Here is a 27,815-nt window from a genome sequence, read left to right as displayed (position 1 = left end):
ATGCCAATACTGCTCTTAGACCTCAGAAGGGTCTTGACCATAGATCCTCAGAAACTCACCTTTCAGCTTTAGAAATGTGAATATGTGAAGGAGCTCAGCTAACACATAAAACAGTGGTTCTCAAACTTTTGTACTGGTGACCCCTTTCACATAGCAAGCCTCTGAGTGCAACCCCCTTATAAATTAAAAACATTTTTAAATATATTTAACACCTTTATAAATGCTGTAGGCAAAGTGGGGTTTGGGGTGGAGGCTGACAGCTCGCAACCCCTCATGTAATAACCTCACAACCCCCTGAGGGGTCCCGACCCCCAGTTGGAGAACCCCTGACATAGAATATTCCTTCAGTCTGAACGACTGTTCTTCTGTGCGCCAAGAACTTAGATGAGACCATGATGACGGAATCCATTTAAAACAGAACCTGTAAGAAGGCCATAGAGCGAAGACAGAAGATTCTTTTTAATGGCCTGAGTTAGTGCAGAAAAAAGGGTGAGGGAACTTTTTCCTATGGAGAGGAATCAAAGATCAGAAGTAAGGGGCAAAAGTAAAAACCCATCAAATTAGTGTTATTTTATTATGTACTCAACTTTGTGGCATATGAATGCACTACCTCCATTCAAGTATCACAGTGAGCAGCCACAGTTCATGTTTGTTGCAGTGGCAGTACTGCAACCATTAAGGTGAATTCCCTCCTGCTCCCTCTTCTCACATATTATATTGGTGTACTGCAACAAAGCAATATGCAAACATCTGCTGCAAAAGCTACTGCAGTAAAGCGCCGTTGTTAAGAGATCTCGTTCCGTCCTGTAGAAAAGACTGATCGGATCAGAGAGTGCTCCTATCTGGCTCTGCTCAGCTTTACACAGAGCGGGAGAGCGCCCCTTTGCACAGCTTCCTGTGGATGGGCGCAACCTTTCCCCTACAGGTAACTAACTCTCCTAGGGGTGGGGGCCCTTCCCCCTGCAGGTCACCCTACGCGGGAGGGAGGCAGGATGCTGCAGGAGGAGTCCTTCCCCCACGGTTACGCTCAGCTAGGAGGTGCCATGGAGGGAGCGCGGCCCGTTCTGGGGGCCTCGATGCAGGTCGCTCCGTGTGGCGCGGGACCCGGGCCCACCCCTTTCTGCTCGCTCGCTTTCTTAGGATACCAACGCAGGCTCCCGGGTGTCATGTGACTGAGTTTACCGTCACCTGATTAATCCGGAAGCAGTGGCCACCATCTTTGCTGTGGGCAGAGACCCGACGCCAACAGAGCGGTGGTTATGAGTGCGCGACTTTACCGAGCTCAGAGCGGAAGTGACGTACTCTAGTCTCGTGCTGCCGTAGTCCTCCTCTCTCTTTTCTCTATGGTTTCCCCTCCCAGTCTCTTCCTCACGGCGACGGGAAATGGCTGCCGAGCTGCGATAAGGGAGCGGGGCAGCTGGGAGCGCCGCCCGCCAGGTGAGGGCAGAGGGCGGGCTCGGCTACGCAGGCGGCAGGGAGGGAACGGAGGGAACTGGGAGCCGCGAGGACCCGCCAGCGCGCTGACGGCCTCGCGCAGTGTCTGGCGGGTTTGTGTTTCCGCTCCGCGCGGCCAGGCCGCGGGGAGCGGCGGGGAGAAACTACGGGGGCGCCAGACCCTCCCCCCGCGGGGAGCGCGCGCGCGCGCGTGAGGCCTGGGGCTGCCGCGGGCTCCTCGAGCTGCGGTGCCTTTGGCGAGGGGCCGCCCCATCTTCAGCAGTGGGCCGGTGGCCTGCGCCAGGCCCGGCGGGCAGCCCGGGGAGCGGGCGGCGGGGGCGTTATCGCCTGGCAGGCCCCGTGCTCTTCGCCGGCGCCTGCCGGGAGCCGTGCCCAGTTCAGCGGGAGCAGCGCTGTGAGCGGGCGGGGAAGCCGTTCAGCCCTGCCAGGCGGGCACTGCCGCGGGGAGAGGCTGCTCCGCGCTCGGCGCCTTTAGAGTCGCCTTTTCCTTTTTAAAACTTGCATTTTTCTGTTTCCTCCGCTTTGTGAAAGAGCGACCCGAGCCAGGGGGACCTGCGCTCTTAGGCGCGGGTGCCACAAATGCAGGGAGCGCCCAAGCTGAAAAGGGAGGCTTCAGTCATGTCCTTAGTCTTTGTTCACTCGGTAAACACTCGCCTTCCTTCTAATGGAGCAGCAATTAGGTTTGTGTTTACTTAATACACCAGCAGCATTTGTGAAGTCAGTACAACTCTGATAGCCGATTGGAGATTTAGAAGCAAAACTTTTAGCCCAACTCTTCCTTCTTTAAAGGAGTAGTTACTTTCTACTATAGAAAGAGCAGGGGGAGCATGAAACAGAACCTTCCTTGGCATTGCATAAAGTGGCTGTTTTTATGTTCTAAGGCAGTAGTTTTCAACTTGGGGTCTACACAGATGGCCTGAGATTTCCAAAGGATCTGCAGCTCCATTTGAAATTTTTTAGGGGTCTGCACATGAAGAAAGGTTGAAAATCACTGTTCTAAGAGGATGGTAGTGATTGCTCTGAAAAATAAACACACAGTTCAGACCACCACCAGCTCAAAATTATTGTGTGAGATTTGCTGCTTAAAATACCTACATTACCATTGGATCTAATTTATGTGCTGGCAGGATTCCTCGAAACGTTATGGTGATGACTCCTAATTGCATGTTAAATAAACATAGGCTTCTCTTTATATTTCTATTTGTGTGTAATAATGTCTGTAGTGTATTGATTGGCAGAATAAAGAAATCTTGTTACTACCAACATGACATCTATTAACTTAAATGTACAAATATTTTTGAAATATCCTCTCATTTCTCTCTAAGGAAATGATGATTCAAATCAAATAGTTCTGGAGAAAATCAATTTTATTACTTCACTGTCTCACTTTAATTTCCATATCTCAGTATTTCTTAGATGGACATGTTTTGTCTGTACAGCATAGAGACAATCATTTTCATTTTACTCCTGGGGGAATTCTGCATACAATATTTAAAAATTCTACATATTTTATTTGTCAAAATGACACTATAAATACTCCAGTTTCAATTATTTTGGTAATTTATTTCAGAATACCTGTCAACAAGTACATGTGAAACAATACAATTAACAAAAAAGATTTAGGAAATGTTTTTGACTAAAAGATTCCTTACTAGGCATATTAACACTAGAATACAGAAACATATTTCGCATACTCCTCAAAAGCAGTGCAAAAGCTTGGTTGGAGTCTGGTAACGGAGGAGCCGAGGGAGAGGGAAGTAATTGCTGGGAAGGAGCCTGGGTGTGAGCCTGGAGTGTTGTTGGGTGTGGATGGGAGAAGTATGGAACAGATTTGGCGGGGGGAAGGAGAGGATTGTTGGGGAGCCTTCCCCATGCAGACCCTGGCTGACCCCTAGCCTCTCCCATTCAGTCAGGCACATCTGCCCCTGTCCCCATGTGTCCCTGCATCCCTCCTCCCCCCCCCATCCCCATGGGTCCCTGCACCCCTGTCCCCATGCACTGCCTCCTCCTGTCCCCATGTGTCCACGCATCCCCACTAAGCTCTCCCACCGTCCCCCCATTCTCATGTGGCCATGCACCCCCACTCCTTTCAGCCCCTGCTCCAGTCTGTTCCCCCCCAGCCCTTCTGAATCCCAGTCTTTGTGACCCCCCCTGCTCTGTCCATCCCCCCCATCACCTGGCCCTGCAGACATGTTGCTGTGAAAAAAGCAGCCTCTGCTCTCTCCCTATCAGCTGCTGACTGCTATGTATCGGGGGTAGCTGTGTTAGTCTGTTTCCACAAAAACAACAAGGAGTCCGGTGGCACCTTAAAGACTAACAGATCGGTTAGTCTTTAAGGTGCCACTTGACTCTTTGGCTGCTATGGTGAGCCAGCTGCCCTCTGTTCTGGTGCCACAGCAGCCCCTGGTGGCAAAAGGCATAATTGCAGTTCCTATCTGACAATGTATTTTCTGTGGAGAAAAAAAATCTGCGGGGACATGAATTCTGTATGTATGCAGTGGCACAGCATCCTCCATAAGTATTAACCGTTAGATAGCTCTGAAAACGTGTGTATGCAAGAGTAATCTCACAATGTTGAAAAATCTGAAAATATTCACACAGTTGCAAATTGAGGTACAGTGGTTCTCAAACTTTTGTATTGGTGACCCCTTTTGCAACCCCCTTTATAAATTAAAAACACATTTTAAAATATTTAACACTATTATAAATGCTGGAGGCAAAGCAGAGTTTGGGGGTGGAGGCTGACAGCTCGTGACCCACATGTAATAATCTTACGACCCCCTGAGGGGTTGTGACCCCCAGTTTTAGAATCCCTGAGGTATAATCTCTGTCCATTGAGAAAGTAGCAAATGCATCATCCCCAAATCTTTTCACTTTATTGTGTCCAAAAGCAACAAATGGGTGTGTCTAATTTCATATATCATAGTGAAAACAGAACGTGTAACTCTTCTACAGGCTTGCCTGCACATGGAGTTAGTCAGAATCTGACTTTTGCAAGAAGTGTCTAACTACTTTTGGAAAACAGCTGTATCTGAATAGGTCCATGTGTAGACACTTATTTGAGTGCCTTTTTTCCAAATTATTAAATAATGTTGGGATGCAGAAGCATTTATGCATCAATCCTACTTAACATTGAAGTCCTGTGGAAAAATTCCTATTTAGTTGAGTGGGAGTAGGAGTGAGCCCTTAATTTATGTATGGCTGTGAGGTACTCAGATACCTTGGTGCTGTGGGTTGTAAAAATACCTAAATTGAGACCAAGTTCATTTACTCTGACATGCCAGATACTGACTAAAACGTGATTCTGTTTCTACAAACCCAAATCTTTGTGTAGAATTTTTCTGTGCTGGACGCTTTGTACAGATCATGGAATGCTGAATTCTGGTGCAGTGTTTTCCTAATATGCTCTTTGACATTCTGATTCCGTCTGTGTAAAAACAAAATTCTTTAGACAATGAAACATGGTGGGTAGCAGATTAATTACTGTCCATATCTTTTTATGCTCCCATAAGACTATAAAAGAAAACTTTATGAGAAAATATTAGGGATTTAAATGCCTGTACATGTTTTTGGACATTTCTGCATCCATACATATCTAATATATCCATATATATGTCTAATAGCCTTATTAGGTGTTGCATAGAGACCTCCTTATAAAGTTTTCATTGATGTCATTTAAAAGAGGATTCCAGTTAGACCCTGTATACATAGCATTTTCCTCAGAGATATTTTTGAACACATATTATGTTAAACAAACCTTTCTGAACAAAATTGTGCCTCATCCACATAAAACTTTTTAGGAAACTGAATAAGCATATCATTCAGAATCATTTTTGTTTTACAGGAATTAATATTTCTGAGAGCACATTTTCAGAATTTTAAAATCACTTCATTGATTAACATCTAGAGGTCTAAGGTAAGATTAACATTTGGTTTATTTCTGTCACTTTTGTATTTCTAGTCTGATCTGAACCTGGCTATTTAAAACATGTAAATTGAATGGCTTCATCCTCCAGAGACTACAATATTTGTGAATGTATGGCTAAAATGTTTACTTCTAAAATTTCAGTATTCAATATATTTTGCATCTAGTAAAATGTTCTGTGTATGTGATGTCCAGTTGAGAATATGCCTAGTCCTAGAATGTAGTTTGTAAATGTATAATCAATGATGCTAAATAGTCACAGTGAAAATTTATGAACAGATTATTTCCATTTTAAGGATGCAATCACATTCTATTATGAATTATTAGTAGGGCTGGAAAAATTGATTTGACTTGAAAATTGCCAGGCTTACCAGAAAACTAAGGAGAATTTTTCTGTAAACTTTGAAGAAAATTAGTAAATCTGGTCATAAAATGTACTACTATGTAATTTTCCGCGTAGCCTGTGAAAGAATTTTCAGTGAGATTTAACTATAGTATTGAAGAAAATTGGTTGCAATTAAGCAGTTTGATTAAAAAAAAATTAACAGCGTTAGAGTATGGCTATAAGTGCTACAGTGGCATAGCTGCCATACTGTGGCTATGCTGCTGCAGTGTAGACACTTCCTACATTGACAAAATGTTTTTTTTTAATCGATGTAGTGAAACCACCTCTCCAAGAGGTAGTAGCTAAGTCAAAGGAAGTATTGAGTTGATCTAGCTGCATCTACAGTGGATGATAGGTTGTCCTAACTACATTGCACAGAGTGCGAAATTTTTCACAGCCTTGAGTGATGAAGCTAGGTTGATGTAATTTTTAAGTGTAGACCAGGCCTATGTATGAGAAGTTTAATCATAGATGGCTGGCAGTAGCTTAGAGAGAACATATGGGACCTACATTTCATCTGGGTAAACACATTTTCCCGAAGCTCAAGTAATAGAGGACTGCCTTTTTGGAGTTAAAAGACTAACGTTCTGGCTTTTGCAAGTTTGTGTTTTATCTAGTTCTATACACAATTGTTTTGTAGCCTTGGATTTATTTCAGAATGGTAATTGGGTGTTTTTCTGCAAATTACAAAGAAAACTCATCAACCTGTGTTTAAATCACAAAGTTATCCTGAATGTAGAGCCACTTAATAGCAGTTCTTTATTTATAATGGAACCGTGATAGCCTTATGTTCACTCGCCTTAAAACTTGAAAAAAATTCTAATGTGGCATGAAAGTTTTGTTATGGATGCTTCTGAAAGCATGCAATATGTTTGAGTCCACTTAGCTTAAAAAACACTTGATTGGAAAACTTCAAACTTACATAGTGTTACATGCCAATTTTTAAAAAAATGTTAAGAGCCTGCATTGCATAAAGTGTATACTAGGCTAGGAGAAATAGAATAGAAATGGAATACCCTGTGGATTATGCCTAATCTCTTTAGAGCAGTTCAAGGCAGGGGGAGCTGCAGACTTGAACAAACCTAAGAAACTCCAGAGCTCTGTAGAGCAGTGTAAGGAAATGGAAATCAGAACCCCTGTGGAGCTGCTAAACTCTACACTGACCATGTTTTTGGTTTTTCTATTAACTAACAAGAAGCTGTGAACTTTAAAGTTGCTGTTTTTTATATATATCTACTCTCACACACAGCATTAGAGTAGAAAATTAAATATTAAGGGAAGGTACGTATACATTTAAATATACTTATAGTTCATAATCTTTTAAATATACATGTGTAAAATGTCTCAGTGAAATGTAAGAGATTGCATAAACTGAGTAAAAAGAAAAGGAGTACTTGTGGCACCTTAGAGACTAACAAATTTATTTGAGCACAAGTACTTTTAGCTTATGCTTAAATAAATTTGTTAGTCTCTAAGGTGCCACAAGTACTCCTTTTCTTTTTGCGGATACAGATTAACATGGCTGCTACTCTGAAACCTGTCATAAACTGAGTGTTTTTATATATATATATATATATATATATAAAATATATATATATATATATATATAAAATATATATATATATATATATAAAATATATATATATATATATATAAAATATATATATATATATATATATATATATATATATATTTTATATATACACGCGCACACACACACACACACACACACACACTTATAACAGTTCACTTTTATACTGTTATGTGCTTAGGTTTCTTTAATTGGTAAAGATCCTTGTGGAGAGCAAGCAGGGTGTATATGCACAGTAGCAACTTTGTTAAAGTTAACAAAGTTTTTGTCTTTTATTTTTATATATATATATATATAAAAATGGGTGTGTGACTGACTCCAACATCTGAAAAATATACATAGGTGCATGACAGAATATCCTTGTTTTATTGCACTTGTATTGCCAATAATAGATAAAGGTTAGCTTTAGGCTTTTACAAAAGGGTTATATAAAGTGTCAGTATCGATACATTTTATCTCTTTGCTTTAACTTATTTTAAATCATTGTTAGCACTGCTGATTTTGGACTCTGAGGCACTGAAAACCAGAAGCTCCAAACTACTTGCCAGAAGTTTCAATTCAAGTCAGCACTCAGCTGACACTTTCTCTCAAATGAATACAGTTCAAGTTGAGTTATGTTCAAAGGAAAATGATATTGAAACAAAGTTATTCTGTTTTTAACAGAACATAAGGAAGTTTGAAATGCTAAACCAGAAAGAACTAAGTTGTGTGTGAGCTTTTTCCCCCTATGGCTGATGTTTTTTAAGATTATATCTAGCCAGGATCGTTAGTTTACACAGCTAATAATCAGTTGCAAATTGTTTAGTTATACCCCAGGTATCTTTATTCAGTTAGTTGCTGTAGTCTTAAGAAAGTTAAAGCCCATAACAATTTTCATATTAATTTGTAAGAAAATTTTAAAAAATGAATCTTAAAAAATATTCTTGATTGGAGGAAATGTGATTGAGGCTATATGTAGCTTTAGTCCACATGAATGAAGGGTAATACACACAGCTCAAAATTATTCTTTCTCTTAAACAGAATGCTGGGTGTTTCTTCATGTCTTTTTTTTAAGGGTCAGCACATATCAGGTTGTGCAGCTCTGGAGAGAGCTGTAAGTTTTGGGTGCATAGCTTGCTTTTGTGCTTCCAGCAGTCAGTAATATTTTTTAAAGGCACATATTGTATAGATTAAAAAAAAAGATATTTTACTTAAATTGGCAGCTTTGGTGCAAATTCTCATCTGTGTTTGAAGCCTTAGAAGTAGCTCAGACTCATACTGTGAACTGAAGAAAGAAGGTAGTTTTTCTTTAATGCTACTTCTCCCATATAAATTATGGTTTCCATTCAGTGGTGAATAGATTTAAAAAAAAATCTTTAATCTGATTTCACACTTCTGAATTATTTTAAAGTTTTCACATGGAGAATTTTGAATTGCTCAGGATGAAGACAACTTGTTTAAAAGTGAGATGAAAGGGAAATTGTCAAAATTGCATTAAATTGGCCTACGGTTTACATTTAGTGCTTGATTGCAGGTGCAAAACACCTTCCAAGCTGCTACTACATCTCACTTGTCCAAAGCTGGAAAAACATGTTGACCAGAAAACCTCCCCTTCCCTATCAAATCATTGAGTGCTTGCTGAGGGGAGAATTCTTTGTCACCCTGGTCTCTTTCTCCTCCCGCCAAAAGCTCTTCTATCCAAATAGTTAGGACACACGAGATCTGGGGTAGTGGCTTGACAGCATTGGTAATTTAAAGAATCCGGATGGTCCAGTCAGTCTTCGATGTAATCTTTTTCTTCCCCAAAGTGCTAAAGTGGTATTTACTTTTATGTAGTTAGATTTTTTTTCTAGTCAAAAATATTTTATTCTCTTTCTATTAAGAGCCTGATTCACGATATAACAGTAAGATTCACTAATCTGGGCTACATGAAATCTAAATGTTTTCCCTTTCACTTTTTTTCACTGTTCTTCCTTTTGATTAGAAGCAATCCACTGAAGAAAATGGGTCGATCTAATTCTAGATCTCATTCTTCAAGATCAAAGTCCAGATCTCAGTCCACTTCTAGGTCAAGGTCCAGATCACATTCTAGAAAAAAGAGATACAGGTAAATTGATGGTACTTTAATTTACAGTTCTTTGGGCTAATTTGATTTAATATTGTGGTGTTTAGTTGCTCTTTTCTTTAATATCTCCTCCACTTACATGTGGTCTTCAACAAAAGTGAATTTGGGACCTTAGTTCATCTTATTTGAGTTCAGCTTAGTTTTAATTCATTTTAGATGAACAACTAGATGTTAGTATTGTTGCTTTAATCATTTAGTGCCTGACTTAGTTTACCCTTGAACTTCTTCAAGGTGTAGAACAAGAATGTAATTATGCTTCCCGACTTTTTTTTTCTTTACATGGTATTTCATTTGTGTGGTCCCGTTCCTGATGGCTTGTCACTCTTACATATAGCTTTTCAAATCACAAGTAACTTGTAGTACTGACTTAATTTGCAGCATCAAACTGCTGGCCTTTTTATTTGATAGTTTATTCATAACATAGTCAATAAAGATGAATTATAGAGTTAATTTCTCATGTACTTTTAGTGTATTACCAACAAATTGCATTTGACATCAGGGTTTTAGTATATTTATTTATTTTAAAGGATTTTTGAATTGTCATGTACTAACTTTTTTTTTTAATTTTAGTTCTAGGTCTCGGTCTAGGACCTATTCACGATCTCGCAGTAGGGATCGTGTTTATTCTAGAGATTATCGCAGAGATTACAGAAATAATAGAGGAATGAGACGCCCCTATGGTTACAGAGGAAGAGGTAGAGGGTATTATCAAGGAGGAGGTGGTAGATATCATCGTGGAGGTTACAGACCTGTCTGGAATCGAAGACACTCCCGAAGCCCTAGGCGCGGTCGTTCACGTTCCAGAAGTCCAAAGCGAAGGTCTGTGTCTTCCCAGAGGTCCAGGAGCAGATCTCGTCGATCTTACAGATCTTCCAGGTCTCCAAGGTCCTCTTCATCTCGTTCTTCATCCCCATACAGCAAATCTCCTGTCTCTTCCAAAAGACGTGGGTCTCTGGAAAAGCAGGCTAAGAAAACTGAGGGAGCTCCTTTGCAAGATAGCCCTTTAAAAAGTAAATCACAGGATGAACAGAAAGATACATTTGAACATGACCCATCTGAGTCCCTTGACGACTTTAACAAATCATCAGCAGCTTCTGGTGACATTTGGCCTGGCCTTTCAGCATATGATAACAGTCCAAGGTCACCCCATAGTCCTTCTATTGCCTCCCCACCCAGTCAGAGTTCATCTTGCTCTGATGCCCCCTTGCTCAGCACAGTTCACTCAGCTAAAAACACACCTCAACATTCACATTCCATTCAACATAGCCCTGAGAGGTCTGGCTCTGGTTCCCTTGGAAATGGTTCCAGTCGCTACAGTCCTTCTCAGAACAGCCCATTGCATCACATCCCTTCAAGGAGAAGCCCTGGAAAGACAATCCCTTCACAGAGTGCTCCACGTGAGGAGGCTCGAATGCGCTCATTTTATCCCGAAGTTGGGGAACAGGAAACTGCAAAGGGTGGAAAGTTTCTAAAAAGGTAAGAACTATACCTGTAAAAGTTTTGTTGAATCTTAAAATGTCCCTATTTATTCTGTTGAACTTCATTTATTGAACCTATAAGCCTCCTGAACTGCCGCATGAAAGAGTCTTGACTGCTTACGAATTTCAGTGTAGTTATGCTTAAGCTTAACACATGAAGAGCTTTCCTTTTTATTATACTTTAAATTCTTGGTTTAGCTGTATCCTTGTGGAACAGTTGGTTGTCCCTTTCCTTTACAGTGTATTTTTATATGTTCTGTTCACTAGTAGTATCTATAATGGCTTCATAAGAAAACATTAAATGGGAAGGGTGTAGTATATACCAGGTGTCTTCTGATTTTTATTTGCTAAAAAGAAAATTCTGTTCAGACTGACCTTTCATATCTCATAGAATGAAACTGTCCACTCCGCCCCCTCCCAGAAAATGGTTTTAAGTCTGTGTATGAGTTATGAGGTGTCCAGCCAACCAGTCCAAGATTTGAACTTAACTATGTCTACATGGAGGAAGGACTACATTAAAACAGAATGTATTTACATATTTTCCAGCTGACATCAGATGTTTAGGCATCTATTTATAAAGTTGACACTTGAGTTTTTTTGATTATCAAATGTTCAATTTCAGAGTTAGAACTCTGAATAAAAATAAAGCTGTACAAATCTTACTGAAAATGGACTGTTAACTTTTTGTCTGATTTCTTATAAAAATGGATTGAAAAATGAAGCAATCTGGCTTCTGTCCATGCTGTTTATGGAACTGAAATTAAATTGTTCCATCACTGAATTGCTATTAATAAATGTACTTATAGAGGCACCAGGATTCAGATTTTCCCCTAAGCAAATACATTGCTGCCAGTGAGTATATTGGAAACTACTAGCATGAAAATACTGTACTGAGATAGTGCGAGCTGAATGAAATAAGCATTAATTTTTAAATGCATTCAGCAATGTTAAAGGAGTTAGGCTAGGTCTACACTTAAACTGCTACAGTGGCACAGCTGCAGTGCTGCACTGTAGACACTACTTATGCCAAAGGGAGGGGTTCTCCCATTAGCAAAGATAATCCACCTCCCTGAGGCTATATCTACACTGAAGATGCTACAACAGCAGCACTGCAGTTGTACCATTGTCGCATTTTCAGTATGGTCACTACTTATGCTGCCAGGAAAGGTTCTCCTCTCAGTGTAGGTAATCCATCTCCCCGAGAGGTAGTAGGTAGGTGGATGGAAGAATTATTTTGTTGACCTTGCACTGTCAACATCAGGGGTTAGGTCAGCCTAGCTACGTCTCTTGGGTCGTGGATTTTTCACACCCCTGAGAGATGTAGCTATGGTAGTGTAAATTCCCAGCGTAGACCGAGGATTGAAAAGCCAGTTTACATAGTTGTTCACAGTATTCCTGAAGTCTTAAGCCTTCTCTGCACTACAAAGTTTTGTTGGCAAAAGTTATGCCGCTTTAATTAAACCACTGTTGCATGTCCACACTAGCTCCTTGTGTCGGCAGAGTGCATCCACACTAACAACTCTTGCATCGACACAGAGAGCAGTGCACTGTGGTCGCTATCCCACTGTGCAACTGGCTGCAGGGTGCTTTGGGAAGGGTTTTCAATTCCTCATGGGGCAGGTACAGTATCACATGATGCAGGTTTCTAAATCCCATCATTCCAGGGGCATCCTAATAGATTGTCCACCGCTTTTTCAACTGAAGAGTGGGGGTGGGTGGGAAGGGAGGGAGAGGAGAGTGGTGTGTCTGGGGCTGGGGAGACAGCAGGCTGACGGCCTATCCTGAGGCAGGGGGAGGGGAACAGCCCCCCATCTCTGCTTGGCAAAGCAGTCTCTCCTGAAGCAGCCCGCTCTGCCTTCTTACGGTTCTGTGATTCCTTCTAAGAGTTCTACAGCATCCTGAGCAGCTCTCTGAGGAATGTCAAAGCAGCACAGCAATTCTTCTCCCCCACCCCTCCTGCAGCAGCAGTCTGCCTGCCCCTGTGTTCCTAGTGCAGGGCAAAACAGGAGCATTCCATGTTAATGATTTGCTCATTGTTCCCCAAATAGAGCAGTACACCCAGGTGTCAGATACTTCCTGGAGCTTTGAAAGGGGAGGGGCGCATGCCTGCAGAACAGCAGAGATCAAAACAGTGAGCAGAGTGCTCATGACAGGCTTTGTGGGATACTGGTGGAAGCTAGTTATGTCGACAAAACAAACTGCAGTGTCTACACTGTCCCTTTGTTGCTTTAACTTTGCTACAAAAAGTTTTATGCCTCTTGTTGAGATGGTTTTATTTTGCCGCCAAAAGTAGCTTTGTAGTGTGTACGCCTCCCCTGTTTTGTTGGCAAAAGACAGCTTTTGCCAACAAAACTTTGTACCGTAGACAAGGCCTTACCGTGACTAATGACTTATGCCAATATAGAATTGTGGATTTCTGTTACAAGCACAGCAAGATTTTGAAAATGGTTTTTCATTTTTGTTTTTTTTAATGGTACCCTTTTACTTTTGTTGAAAGAATTGTCCCTGAAATGTCAGGATTCAAGAGTAAAATGCAAACTGAAATACTAAACTTTCTGTGATTCTCCTACAGACAAAATGACAGGCATAAAAGTGTTCGAAGCTGGGCACCAAATTAAAATGCCCCAAACCACTAGTTTTAAAAATTCCAGTTGTCAATTTCTAGGAATTTATATAGAAATGGATTTTCATGTATATTTTTTTTCAAAGGATAGCACATAAGTGGCTGTGGATGTAATAATAATGCTGTGCAAAAAAGTATATGCTGAACAGTTGAACTACTCAGTGGAATTTGTTTTTGTGTTGGTGATTTTGTGATACTGAGGTGACTCAGAAGTGAAATGCAAATGAACTGGAATGAATGCAATCCAGAGTTACCATCCTCTTCTTTGCTATCCACAGGTACACAGATGAAGAGTCTAGAGTATACCTGCTTGATAGGGGTAATACCAGGGAGAAAGAGGCCCAGAAGGAGAGAGGATCAGAAAAAGGGAGGACAGAGGGAGAAAGGGAATGGGAGGATCAGGAAGCTTTAGATTATTTCCTTGGTAAGGATGCTGGGAAGCAAAAGTTTAGTGACTCTGAAGGGGAGGAGACAGAGGAGACAGAGGATTATGGACAGTTCAGAAAATCTGTCCTCGCAGATCAGGGTAAAAATTTTGCTACTGCATCTCACCGGAATGCTGAGGAGGAAGGAACCAAATACAAATCTAAAATTTCAATGAAGGGCAATAGAGAGAGTGATGGATTTAGAGAAGACAAGAGTTATAAACTTAAAGAGACTGGCTATGTAGTGGAAAGGCCTAGTGCAACAAAAGATAAGCACAAGGAAGACGACAAAAGTTCTGAGAGAATAATGGTGAAGAAAGAAACTCAGTCACCTGAGCAGGTAAAGTCTGAAAAGCTCAAAGAACTCTTTGATTACAGTCCCCCTCTACACAAGAATCTGGATGCGAGAGAAAAATCCACCTTCCGAGAGGAGAGCCCACTTAGGATCAAAATGATAGCCAGTGACTCCCATCGTCCTGAAGTTAAGCTCAAAATGGCACCGGTACCTCTTGATGATTCCAATAGGTAAATTATCCCAATTCACAGTACACTTCCTCACCCACGTACAGAGTTTACCAAGACATTATTTAAACCACTGGTTTCTTTTGTCTCTCTTTTTCTTGTTGATGCATTTTAGACCTGCTTCCTTGACTAAAGACAGGCTGCTTGCTAGTACGCTTGTCCATTCTGTCAAGAAGGAGCAAGAGTTCCGATCCATCTTTGACCACATTAAGTTGCCACAGGCCAGCAAAAGCACGTCAGAGTCATTTATTCAGCACATTGTGTCTTTGGTTCATCATGTCAAAGGTATGTACTCAGTTTACCACAGCAAATACCAGTGTCAGCATTTAGAAAAATGGTCAATTACAGATAAACCTGCTTAATGTCACTAGTAAAGAGACAACTCAATTCTCCGTTTCTTCATACTGATTTATTCACATTTTTTTTTGCCTTTTGAGAAGAGCTCATCTTAAAATAACCCCCAAAAAGACTGCACAGCTAGTCCCAGAAAACTATAGCAGTAATACCAATTTTGTATATTTTGATAAACTGTATTATACAGTGAAATAAGCTGTGGACAATTTGTGAATTTTTGCACTCAAGTTTAAATGTTCTGTATTTAATAAACTGTATATTGGCCAATGTTTAGATTGCTTTGAGGTTGCTAATTCTCATGTTCAGTGATTGTGATTTCTGTTGGCAAATTACTCTATATAATGTGAAAATTCCGTAGAATCCTTTGACTGGGACGTCCCAGTATCACTCTTCAGAAAATATTTTTTTAAAGAATGAAAAGAATAAAAACTATATGCAATAAATATACAAAAATAAAAGTAATGAAATTTCATCTTGTTTTCATTCTTTATTTGGCAGTTTATGTGACACCGGAGCGTAGAATTTCATACTTGGCCACTTGGCACTGTCCAAATTCATCCCTCTTAAATGAATTATTTACTAATTCTTTTCTGATTGAGCAACAGTTATTACCATTCATTATCATTAGGCTAAATCAGTTCATTGGGAAGCATCCCAGTAAAGAGGGATGATTTCCTATGTCACGATTAAGTATAAAATACTCTGCAGGCTTATTAGTCAGAGACTTAGTATTGTCTGACTGAGTACAGTCCTTTTGTCTGACGTGTGAGGACATTTACAGAGTTTCTGAAATGAGCACCAACTTTCTTTGTTAGCAAAGCACTTCTTATTTGTTGCCAAACATATGCCTTCTTTGTCATCTTGCTTAATGAACTAATAAAAACAAAAGACCTTGATGATGAAAATTGTTGGTGTTTCACAACAGAAGAGGGAAGTGAGTTTCTTAAATTTCCTAGACTAAGAGCCACCTGATCAGATGACCAATTTTAATTTAACTGTAGTTATGCATTCATTATTAAGATACTCTAGATGTGCTAAATTGGTGTGCTGAACATCCAAAAAACTGCTACATAATAAATAGCTAGAGGGACCAAGGCTTAGTACTTTTCTGAAATTTGAGTTGGTTGCAAACTAAGTATTTTTGCAAAGAGGATTTGTAGAGCAGTTATAAAGGTTGTTTAATAAAATAATCCTTTGCTAATTACTAGCTGACTACATATTGACATTTGAAACCAAAGTATCTGTTTTCTTTTTGATATGTCAGGGATTTAGAGCTTGATCCTACATTGAAGTCAGTGGCAAAGCTCCCATTGACTTACGTGGTGCAGGACTGGGGCCTGAAGGGGGCATTGTTTCTAAATCTCTTGCATGTTGATGAATGAATAGATGACTGAAACTGTCTCTGTAAATGTGATAGGTGGAGTTTAACATCTGGCTGGGAAATGTAACTGTTTATCAACCAGTCTGTGGCCAAGTTATTTGATGTGTGTATACCATATTTTGTTTCTAAAACTTGTAGCCTTTCTGAACACTTCAAAATTACTTTTTTGTGATCAGATTTTAGTAACTTTTCTTTTTTTAAAGAACTGAAGTTTTGATTCATTATTGGTGTGATGCAACTGGTCTGAACAGCTCTTTATTAATATAGAGCTGAAAATGCCCAGTGATGTTTTCTTTTTCATTGTAACTAGGTCCTGGAATGTGTTTTGAAATGGCAAAATCCATGTTACAAAAGTAAAATAGCTGTTGAAAGATACAGATGCAAAAACAGGCAAAGTTGAACCTTCTGTCTTCCTGGCAAAAATGGCATAAAAACTGAGTTGCTAGCTCAAATTCCTGGGTTTGATGGAATTATGATTGAGGCACTACCCTTGTAGTGGCCGTTTCAAGTTTTAATGATTGGTTATGAGACATGTGCTGGATGTTGGGCGGTAAGTTGATACAGATGTATGTTGACCTGTTAAGCAGATAGCTTGCTTCATATATAACATTTCATAGTTGATGACTTTATACGTCTTTCTATTTTACATTTAAACATATTTGTTGAGCTGGTCTTTAAAAATTCAGTGTTGCTATTACGAATTTTAACTGTCTCAAAAGCCAAAAGAAAATTTGTTTGTTAGAGAAGTTGTCAGGTTTGCCAAGATGCCAGATGCTTAAATGAATATATTCAGCTGTAGGGCTGTTAATTGACTTTGATAATTTTATCATCTCTGTTTCTAAAGGAAAAGTTGCATTCTTTTAAGAAATAACTTACGTTTAATAAGTCTACATGTAATTCTTGATGCATAAATTGTTTAAATGTTCTGTCAAAACTAATTGTCTTCAGTTAAAAATTTAAATTTATTTGGAAATTCTTTGTTCCCTGCAAATACTGACTCAAAATAACTTCATCTGCTCCTCTGGGCAAAGTGTAAAGAAGGAAACCTAAAAGCTGCTCCTTTTCCTCCGTCAGAGGAAAATGTGTCAGTGAAAAGGGAAGAGTCTGACTCTAATGAGTTTGTGGTACTTGAATTAGTTCTAGTACTAGCAGGGCATACCTGTGAGGAAGCTTGCAGTGGTGTTGTGCGCTGCTATTATCTGCTCGTTGAGGCTACAAGAAGGGTAAGAGTGGGAAAAATCCTCTAACGGATTTGCCTCTTCTGATAAATTTTTTTTTTTGCCTGCTATGTACCTTTCTGTCACGAATGGAAATACTTATGTAGGTGGAATTTAACTAACTAGAGAGAATTTTTCCTCTGTAACCAACAGAACAATACTTCAAGTCAGCTGGAATGACCCTAAATGAGAGGTTCACTGCATATCAAAAAGCTACTGAAGAACATTGCACCCGGCAAAAGAGCCCAGAAATACACAGGTATATGCCAGTTGCATTACTAGATGCTGCTTATGTCAGTGAAGTAACAAATTATATTTCTTATAAGAACCCCTACATGCTTTTCTAATTACCTCTGAATTCTTCACCTGAGAGAGGCATGAACTGGTCTGAGCACAGGACTAGGAGCCTGGAACTCCTGGATTCTAATCCCAACTCCAGCTGTATATGTGACTTTGTGGCAAGTCTTTTTGTCTGCCTCAGTATCTCTTTTGGGCTATACTTATCTGCCTCCCATGCAGTATTGAGCATTGAGGCTTAAGTATGTTGAAGATGGAAAAACACCACTTGAGTGCTTATTATTCTCATATGTGAGCTAGTTCATATTATGACTTCATCATTAACATTTGAACTGCATTAATAATTTACAGCAGTTTGAAAATAAAAACCTGAGCTGCGTTAGTGCTTGAAAGGTAAGAAAAGGTAGGGCATATGTATATGATTGTTAACCATTGGAATTAGTTATAAAAGGCTGCATGCCTTATTTTGAGTATATGTTACATGTCTGAGGTTAAATATACTGTCAGTATTCTGCATCAAAGAAATACTTTTGAACTATTTTTTTATTTTCTACTTTTAAAAGGATGTTATTAACTGCTGTTTAGCGTGAGGTAGTTTTAACGAGTTGATCACTTTTATAGAGCTCTTGAAATACATAACCCATTAAGGCTTTTACATCTTTAAAAATAAGGGAAAAGCAAAATGTCATAATTGCATATGTTATTGGGCAAAACCAGATTTTTAATTATCTGAATAGATTTAAAGGGATTATAGGGACCTAATACTGTAAATAAAAATATCATGCTGCTGAAAAATAGAGTAGTTCTTGATTTCTTCGTTTTCCCAAACGTCCAAAAGAAACACAGGAAGCCATAAATGATCCCCTGAATCTATGGCTAGACACTTTTTTTATTTTACATTTAGGAGGATTGACATCTCTCCAACTGCCCTGAGGAAGCATACCCGTTTAGCAGGTGAAGAGAGAGTCTTTAAAGAAGAAAGTCAAAAAGTAGGTTCTGAGTTAATATTAAATTGATATTCTAGATTTAGTAAAATAATGTGTATTTCCTTTTGAGTCTAAACTTCAAGGTGGAGTATTTTTCTTTTGATTTGTATTTATAGCCCAAAGAGTACTTGGAACTAGACTATTTCTCATCTCTGGCCTTGGACAAAATATGTTAGATTCCTTCCAGTTTTCCTGATTTTGCAGCACTTAGCCGACCCAAGGACTAGAAATCAAGAAAACAGCTCATTTGCAGATGTTGTAGCTGAATTAATCAGATGCAGTTTATGCTGTCCTAATAACACAGTTCTTCAGAATAAGTTGTACTAAATATTAATCTACCCACACAAACCTGACAGTTCGCTTGTAAAAATAGATCTCCCTGGTGATTTGGTGGAACATCTTCTCAGAAGCTAAATTCCTAGATAGTTTTAAAAAATCATCAGGCATAGACATAAAAGTCAAACAACTTTCTGTCATTAAAAATCAACTAAATGTTCTGAAGAATGTTGAAACTAGGCAAACTATTATTTCTTTAGAAATTTGGAGATAGTGCAAATGGGAGGCCAACTTCTATCTCTTCTGGATTTTTCCATTTTAAAATGCTGTTCCTGAAATCTGTTCCTTTCACAGGGAGATAAAAAATTAAGATGCGATTCTGCTGATCTTCGGCACGACATTGACCGTCGTAGAAAAGAGCGAAGTAAAGAACGAGGGGACTCTAAAGGTTCCAGGGAAAGCAGTGGATCAAGAAAGCAGGAGAAAACTCCAAAAGATTACAAGGATTACAAACCTTACAAAGATGACAGGTAAATACTTGAACTTTCTAAGTAGGTTTTTTAGTTTCTAATTAGCCTTTTGTAATTGTAAGCTTAATTGCTTTCAATTTTCACTGTGTAATGGAACATTTAAATTTAAACAATTAAAATTATTTGTTTTACAGCAAAAATGTATTATCTGTCTTTTACACGGCTTATGGTGGATGAGGACAAAAACTTTGGAATAGCAAGCTAACACTGAAAAAAAAATGACAAATTAATCTGTCCTATTATCCAGGCTACATCAGGAGGTTGGACTTCAATGCAGTACATTTCTGTAAACAGTTTGTGTAAGAACTTTGGTTCGTTATGCTTGATTCCGCACTTTTTCAACTCATAACACCCAGAGTATGAGGAGAATTACTGATATCTAGGTTTAACATGGGCGAGAAGGGAGACGTATTTATTTTTCTAAAGCCAGTGGGCTGTTTTTAAGGAACAATGTTAGTTTTTAATAGTTATGTTTCAGTGGATACTTTATAGCTGTGGTAAGAGATATTTCAGGTATGACCTATTGGGTGTTGTATTAAAATCTTGTAAATTGTGTCAAAACACTGCCAATATGGGGTTACTGAATACAGAGTCTTGCATTAGGTTTTTTTTTTTTCTCTCTTGCTTTACACTGGGTATACGATGGATTTTACTTGTGCTTCATTTTTCCCATTTACTTTCTGCCTCTGGTATCCACACTGTCATCCACTGGCTAGTTTTATACTGGTATCCACATAGGGATGCCCAAAATATATCTGCTATTTTCAACAATATGTGGAAACTCAATTTACTTAAAATCTATAACTTTTGCTCTAAGGGTTTTCCTCCCTTCTTCTTTCACTTTTGCTACCCCCAAAATGGCAGTTAAATAGGCCACTCTTCGTTGAATCAAAAACCAGAGAAGTAATTTTGCAGTCTGCTGGTTTCCAACTAATTAGCAATAGTATTTGCACAATATATTTTAAAGATATGGAAGGAGGATGAAAAGTGAAATGATACTCCACCTTAAAATCTGAAATACATATTTTATGGATGATTTATAACCTGAGGGGGAAGTAGCTTTTACATAAACAGAGACCTCCTTTAGTGTAGCATGCTACAGGGTATCTATTTTTAAAACAGCACAAAGTATGTTTTTTATTTTTCAGTAAACAAAAAAGAGAGCAAGACCGTTCTCGATCTTCCTCATCTTCATCCCCGTCTTCCGCCTCATCCAGTTCACGAGAAGAAAAAGATGGCAAGAAAGAAAGAGATGAAGAGTTCAAAACCCACCATGAGCAGAAAGAATATTCAGGTTTTACAGGAGTCAGCAGGCCGAGAGGCACCTTTGTAAGTCTTTCTCTGCTCCCTCCAAAACTATTGTTACCTTAAAGCAGTGTTAGGTAATTTGCATGACTCTAGGATCCATTTTCAAAATATTAAGATGTGCAGTGTTTTATTTCAGAAGTATCATGTTGAAGCATGCAAACTATTGTGTGCTGTTCAGAATTGCTTGGATCTAAATGTGTTTACTCAAACCAGCTAAAAATGAAAAACAAAAGGTAACTAGCAATAGTTTAACAAGCTGACGTGTCTAATAGGGTAGTACTTCTTTTGGTTAATTATTCAGAATAACAAGTTTCAAACACTTTCATATTATGGACCACAGCAGAAGTGAGAAACCTTTTTTCTAGACAACTCTCCTTCCAAGACTTCCCTCACAGCAACAATAGCAATGGATTACAGAGAAGAGTCTTATCAGGACAGTAGCAGAGACAAGAAAAAACCCCAAATCCTTGTTAATGCTAGGGGTGTGGCTGCTTAGTTATTTCTTGCTACTTTGTATCTGTGCAGTTGGTTTCTTTTACTTGGGGCAGGATTTTAAATGTACTAATATCAATTTATTAAGACTACATTTTGCTATTTGTTGCCTGTAATCCCCAGTGCTTCCAGTTTTTCCAGGTCACTTTGCAGTTTGGTTCTGCCCATCTGTGTTTGCTACCCCTTCCATTTTGTTGTTGTTCACAAACTCATGCATGGCTGAATTTATACCCCTGACAGAGCCTTGAAGCAGCTGTGCTGGGGAAAGCAGGGCTGCTTGTTTTTGTTTGTTAGTGTTTCTCTGAATGTCCTGGACTGGACTACAGGCAGCAGCAAAGCTAACTGGTTGAAGGCTGGAAGGTGGTTAGCATTGTGATTTGGAAGTGTGTTGACCAAAGTCCACAGACAGTGGTTTTAAAATTCACTACTCAATAAAATGATGTAAACAGCCTGTTAATGTAGTTCACTGATCCTAAACTGGAAAATGTGCAAACACCAGTGAGGACCAAGAAACAGTAAAAGAGACCTCTAGAGATTAGGAACATAGGCAGGAAGTAAACATTAGGAGCTATAGCTTTGAACATTGTAAGCTACGTCTTGAAAAATTCCAAACATACAGATTCTTTGGGAGGGAGTAACTAAACTATCCTGATGACTCCTTCATGTAACCTGTGAGACTGAATCAGTTATGCTGAAAGAGACAATAGATTAGACATAAACAAGCAATGTTATATGACCACAAAAATGGCCAGTGCAACTTTCAGCTGCATATAAAATGGCATCAAAGTGGGTTGCTAATATGCCTTCTCTATACAACTGTGGTGTGCTGCACATGCAACACTATTCAGTTCTAGGCACCTCCTGATTCAAAAGAGAACAACAAAAATATTCACAGGGTTGATTTTATAAGGAAAGATTAAAAAAAATTAAATATGTATAGTTCTGCTACAAAATGACTAAAAGGGACATAAGTCAACAAGTACGTGGATGGTGTAATCTCCAAGGGTGAAGAGGAGTTTAGCATGATACACAGGTATATAGCTAGGAATAATGGGATAAAATTGAAAGGGAAAATTAGGGCTGAAAATCAGTAAACTCTTCCACAGTTTAATATCTTACTAACAGGAAGAGTTTCTTAATAAAACTTGTAGATGCTTCAGGGCTTGCTAATCTTAAAACTAAATTGGACAAATGTACTGGAAGAAACATTGCAGCATATGTAATTTAGGTAGGGAGATGTGCTGGTAATTGAATGGGTCTCTGACATGCCTGATTTCTGATGATTGTATAGTAACAACTTGCAGGATGCTTTAAATGAGAAATAATGGCACTCCTTACTGATTTACCCTTTTAGACAGTGGTATTTATATATAGGCTTATTGACCAACCCAAGACTATTGTGACAAGAGATATCTAGACAGGCCTGACAGATTAGCTTGCACCTTCTGTCTACAATCATAAACTAGATCGTATAGTTTTTTACCAGTACAGGTAAAGTGAAATGTCTTTGTCCTCTAGTTTAGTAGGCTATTCCAGTTCATGGTTTTTATTTTGGATAAAAAAAATTTTTTAATTTGCAACAAAATCTTCCCTTTTGTGTTCAGGGCTATTATGATATAGCCTGGCTGGCTCGCCAAAAAGGAGTAGATTTGCTTAGGTGCAAACTCAAAGATGCCTATTCACCAAAAACCATGACTGAGATTTCCACCAGCAGGTTGCAGTATATATTTACAAAATGAGAGAGAGACACACATTTTATATAACGTAAACCCATAAACATAATGAAAGCATTCATATCTGCTCTTCTATCAGAGTGAATAGCCTGCAGCCACATTTTCTGATCTTACTTTTACAGTCCCTTAAAGGTTCTTCATGTGAGCTCTTCCCAGACTAAAAAGGGAGCTGTCTTTATGCTAAAAGTCTCCCCCTCTTTTTCTGTCATGCCCTGAAACAGGTAGGCCCACAACAGTAGCATGATTTTGGGCTATATTACCTAGACTGCCTTGTAATGTAGGATTACTAAAATAGCCACCATAGCCCAACTCATATGATTGATGGAATATCAGCCTCTGGAATTAGCTGACTTGGGCTTTGATCTTAGCAACATTCTGTTTCCCAAATGCTGTTTTCTCCTCCACAGTGACAGTGTCCCCTGTCATACTCTTAATTTTGCAATGAAGAGGATTCAGAGGATATCAGAGGCCAAAGTATTTCCTAAATTTATGCATTTACTCTAAAATATATATTCCAGATTACCTTTCTAAAAACCCCCACTTCTGTTCCTGTACAGTCATCTTTAATATTATATATTCAACACTTTCCAAATTATCATTTTCAAAAGTCTCCTTTTTAGTTTGTTGCTTTCAGCATCTTGATAAGTCTTGTGAATCCTCACCTGGTCTGTTTAGTCTAATTCTATTCAGAGATAATTAGTATTAAATTGTCCATGTCTCATGTTCTTTTCTGCACTCCTCCCCTCTTTTTGGTCAATCAGTTCCCTCAATTTCACATTATGGGTAAACATACTAAAAATCCCCTAAACATATTTGAATGCACTTCAGCTGAATAGAGAGGATTGTTAGCTCAAAGTGAACACTTAGTACATTAGACTTAAAGTATTTACATGTGAATTCTTAAACTGCTGTTTTATGTTTATGTATTAAGGAAAGAATACAGAAATAACGTTTTGGTTAACACAGTTGAACTTGAATATTTGCTTTGTGACTATATGCGTATTGATTAAATACATAAACATTTTGGTTAATCAGTTTCGAATTAGGGGCAGAGGAAGAGCCAGAGGAGTTTTTGCTGGAACAAATACTGGTCCCAGCAACTCAAATGCTACTTTTCAAAAGAGACCGAAGGAAGAGGAGTGGGATCCTGAATATACCCCAAAAAGCAAGAAATACTTCTTGGTGGGTGATGGAAAACTTATATATAATGCATGCATCTTTTATCAAAGCATATTTTATAACTGATGTTAAAGAGGCGGTGTCTATGTGCATGCTGCTTCTGTGCTGGTAGCTGTCAATGACTTTAGCATATTATTACTGTGAGAGCATCAGGGTCCTAGTTGGCCCAGTACCTGCTTCCCTTCTATCCCTCTGCAGCAGAGTGGTGGGCAACAGTAGCAGGTCACTTCAGAGAGGACATCCCCCACCATGCCTGCTTTTTTCCCATATTTGGGGTGGCGAATGAGGAAGAGTGACAACCTACCACGAACAGCCTAAAATGTTAAAACAAACACACACAGACCTCCCAAACCAACTTGAGTGTTTTCCCCCCAGGGGATTTAAAGCAGACACTGATGCTTGGTGCCTCAGCTGTGCCTGAGAGTCCTGCAAAAGTGGTGTGGCATGAGTAGATGGCAGCATACAATATGGCGGGGGGGAGGGAGGCGGCGCGGCACACATGGATTGTAGTGAGATGCATTAAAATACTCTGACATCTGTTAAATATTACTTTCCCATACTGGTATCAAAAGAAGGGTAGTTAAGATCATTGACCAAGATATTTCTTACTTAACTTGTTGAATATGCAGCCTCTCTTCTGCTTGTGCTGCTTAATCTCTCTTTATTAAGTGGATTTTCAAATGATAATATACTAATACTATAATATTAAATGGTAAAAATTACAAGTCCATTTCTGATAAACTTTCTACATTTGTATAGTGATATCTGAACTTTAGTCAGTAAATTACTATAGAGTAATAAGTTTTATACGGGAATATCTCCACGAATAATTCTGGAAGGAATTTTAATGGACTTAGGCAAGAGGAACTTTGGTGGTGTTTCTTCACTGCACTCTTTTGGGGTCCCTTAGAATACTTTAGCTTCGTTTCTTCCTCATAGAAAGGGATTAACAGTTTTTATATATGAAACCTAGGGCCTCTGCTCTTATCTCATACAAGTAAACCTGAATTTCCCCACCCCCCCAAAAAAATCCAAATGTGTTTTTGAAATTTGAACGTGGTCTCCTATCCAAAACTTGTTTACAAAACATTAATTTTTTATTAAGGTTCAGAAGACTTATAAAATTTGGATTTACCTGTAAGCCTTATTTTCTAGTCAAGCACTAATGGAAGATGTTTTGTCATCCTCAGTAGTAGCACTAAATTCCGAGGATTAAGCACTTTTTCAAATAATGTTACAAATACTGAATGGGGGAAAACTGCATTATTAAAATCACATCACAATGTGATATTACTATACAATGAGGTAGGTTCTCAGAGTGCTACATATGTTATCACTTTTGCTTAAAAGAAACCACTTCGGCCTTTCTAGAATATGAAATACAATTTTTGTGATATTAAAATAAAATTAGTAAAACTAAAAGTTTGTAGTAAGAGAGAGGCTAGAGGAATTTGCCTATAATTAGTAGTCAGCTTCTGCTTTTCATTTGTGTGGAAGCTATTGAGCCGCCCCTCTCTCTTTTGCATACTGCCACCGGCAGCAGGATCTATCAGGTAGCATGTGAAAGACAGTACTTCCAACCGTCGCAGAAGATTGTGAAAATAGAGTGGAATGGTTAAAGCTGGTAAATTTCATTAAATAACTGGTTTATTGCCCATCTTTTAAGTGGAGGTTTTGAGTAGTCCCACATAGGACAAGACCTCTTAGATATGATTCTTCACAAATAAATGAAGACTTTGTCATTTCTAAAACTGTATTTCAAATGTTTGTTTACAGTATGAGGACAAACCTTATCAATTATAAAATATAGGTTAAACTGTGGGTGTAAACTACTAGAGTATTCCCTGGAAAACCTCTTGTACAGATTATATATAAAACACACTTGATAGTGCATTGAATTTAAGGTGTCTACATGTTATGGTGATAGGTGCATTACAAATGTCTAAGAACGTTGTTCATTTAACTCATCCTTGTTCTGTTTGACCTATGTTACCATAGCATGATGACAGAGATGATGGTGTGGATTATTGGGCCAAAAGAGGAAGAGGCCGTGGCACTTTCCAGCGTGGCAGAGGGCGGTTTAACTTCAAAAAATCAGGTAGCAGTCCAAAGTGGACACATGACAAATACCAAGGGGATGGGCTTGTGGAAGATGAAGAAGAAACAATGGAAAATAATGAAGAAAAGGACAGACGCAAAGAAGAAAAGGTAGAAAACTCTGGCTTGTCGGTGAATTGAAGAACAGATTTCCTTCCTCACCATACCCTAAGTGATAAAATTGACAAAATAGTTTTCATTTAAAAATTTTTTTCATGCATCTGCGGTAATGGACAAATGGAGGCAACTCATCCTTATTTTCTTTATTTCTACAGGAGTAATGTGAAGAAAAATTCCAGCTGAAAAAGCAGCCCTTGCACCACCCACACAGCATTTTTAATATTTTTTTGTCGTCAAATGAATGTAAGCATTTTACTTAAATTTTACTGTTTAAAAGTAGTTTAGAGGGATTGTTTTTTGTTTTAAGCCTTTAGAGATCTTGATATAGTAAACTGTATGTTGACGATCGTACAGGTAGAAAGTAAAATGATATTTGTAATTATCAACTTTTAAGAACTTTTACTGTCTGTTATATACAGTGTAATTCTGCTCTGTCCAAAAGATACGGTCAAGTGCAACTCAAAAGTTTTGATTCTCCCCTGACGCTGTGTTTTATTCTGAAGTAAACTTATAGCTCTGCATACCTGAAATCTTGGAAGAGCATTTTTTTAAAAAAAAATTAGTACTACTCAGTCTCAATCACAATGGAGTTAGTGGTTTTTCTTAGATGGAATGAACCAGAGCAAAGTCTGTTGTGTTTTGCCACCCATCCAAAAGTAGTGTTAAAAGATTGCTGCCTTAAGCCAGTCTTTTTTATAAAAGCACTTTTCACAGTGAACAGACTGAAATGAAATGTATTTGAAAATAGTCTTCTAGCTTGCTACAGCAGTCCTAACCATAGCTTGATGGGAACTGTACTACAAGACTAATGCAGATGACTTTCTGTTTTAATAACTGCAGAAAACTTGCTGTGGATCATATTTGAGAGCTAAAGTATTTCAATATCCCTTAAAATGAATGTGGATGGAGATGTATACAAACCTGTATTAACATTGTCATACATTCACATTTCTAGACCACCCCCACGATGGGAGCTCTCTTCTGAACAGATCTAAATATGACAAGTATAGCTGTAGCATAACAGGTGCTACGTTTCTCCGTCCATATACCGCTACTGGGGAAATGCCTCAACTGTTTGTGCAACAGCCCAAAAAGTAGCTTGACTTCTATACACTGTAACCGGAAGATTTGTCCTACATTCCAAATGCATGTTCCATTTTTGCATATGACAGAACAAGGTAAACCACTAGTGGGAAAAGAGTTACTTTTAAGAAAATCTGTTTAGTATATTTCAGACTTTGCATGCATAATGTATGAAGTCTTCTGAATGGAGCACTAGTTGCTATCTTAAAATTTTTCAAGCACAGTGAATAACACAAAATGACACTCTCAAGACT

General features: G+C 38.7%; 1 protein-coding gene across 6 annotated transcripts; it reads left to right on the top strand.

Annotated features, from left to right (window-relative positions):
* The first annotated feature begins 905 nt into the window (after positions 1–905).
* BCLAF1 (BCL2 associated transcription factor 1) lies at positions 906–27,815 on the top strand. 6 transcript variants are annotated; one of them, XM_074948486.1, is made up of 13 exons: positions 1,291–1,437; positions 5,300–5,371; positions 9,320–9,442; positions 10,031–10,936; positions 14,365–14,511; positions 14,624–14,793; positions 17,614–17,719; positions 18,662–18,746; positions 19,374–19,549; positions 20,698–20,878; positions 24,118–24,264; positions 26,260–26,469; positions 26,634–27,815. In XM_074948486.1, the coding sequence occupies exons 3-13, from the start codon at positions 9,339–9,341 to the stop codon at positions 26,637–26,639; spliced, it is 2,238 nt and encodes a 745-aa protein (XP_074804587.1). In that variant the 5' UTR covers positions 1,291–1,437; positions 5,300–5,371; positions 9,320–9,338; the 3' UTR covers positions 26,640–27,815. The 6 variants fall into 6 exon arrangements, with proteins under 6 accessions (XP_074804583.1, XP_074804587.1, XP_074804585.1 ...); XM_074948484.1 differs by having other exon boundaries at positions 13,840–14,511; XM_074948482.1 differs by lacking the exons at positions 1,291–1,437; positions 26,634–27,815 and adding an exon at positions 906–925 and having other exon boundaries at positions 13,840–14,511; positions 26,260–26,514.

This window comes from Natator depressus, chromosome 3, assembly GCF_965152275.1.
Source record: "Natator depressus isolate rNatDep1 chromosome 3, rNatDep2.hap1, whole genome shotgun sequence".
Taxonomy (NCBI): Eukaryota; Metazoa; Chordata; order Testudines; family Cheloniidae; genus Natator; species Natator depressus.
Note: the sequence above shows the minus strand (reverse complement) of the source record. Positions and strands in the feature narration are given on the sequence as shown.

Coding starts and splice junctions, on each gene's coding strand:
- BCLAF1 (XM_074948482.1), top strand. CDS start 9,339: ATGGGTCGATCTAATTCTAGATCTCATTCTTCAAGATCAAAGTCCAGA. Junction 17,720..18,661: donor AAGAGCCCAGAAATACACAG/GTATATGCCAGT, acceptor TTTTACATTTAG/GAGGATTGACATCTCTCCAA. Junction 18,747..19,373: donor TTAAAGAAGAAAGTCAAAAA/GTAGGTTCTGAG, acceptor TTCCTTTCACAG/GGAGATAAAAAATTAAGATG.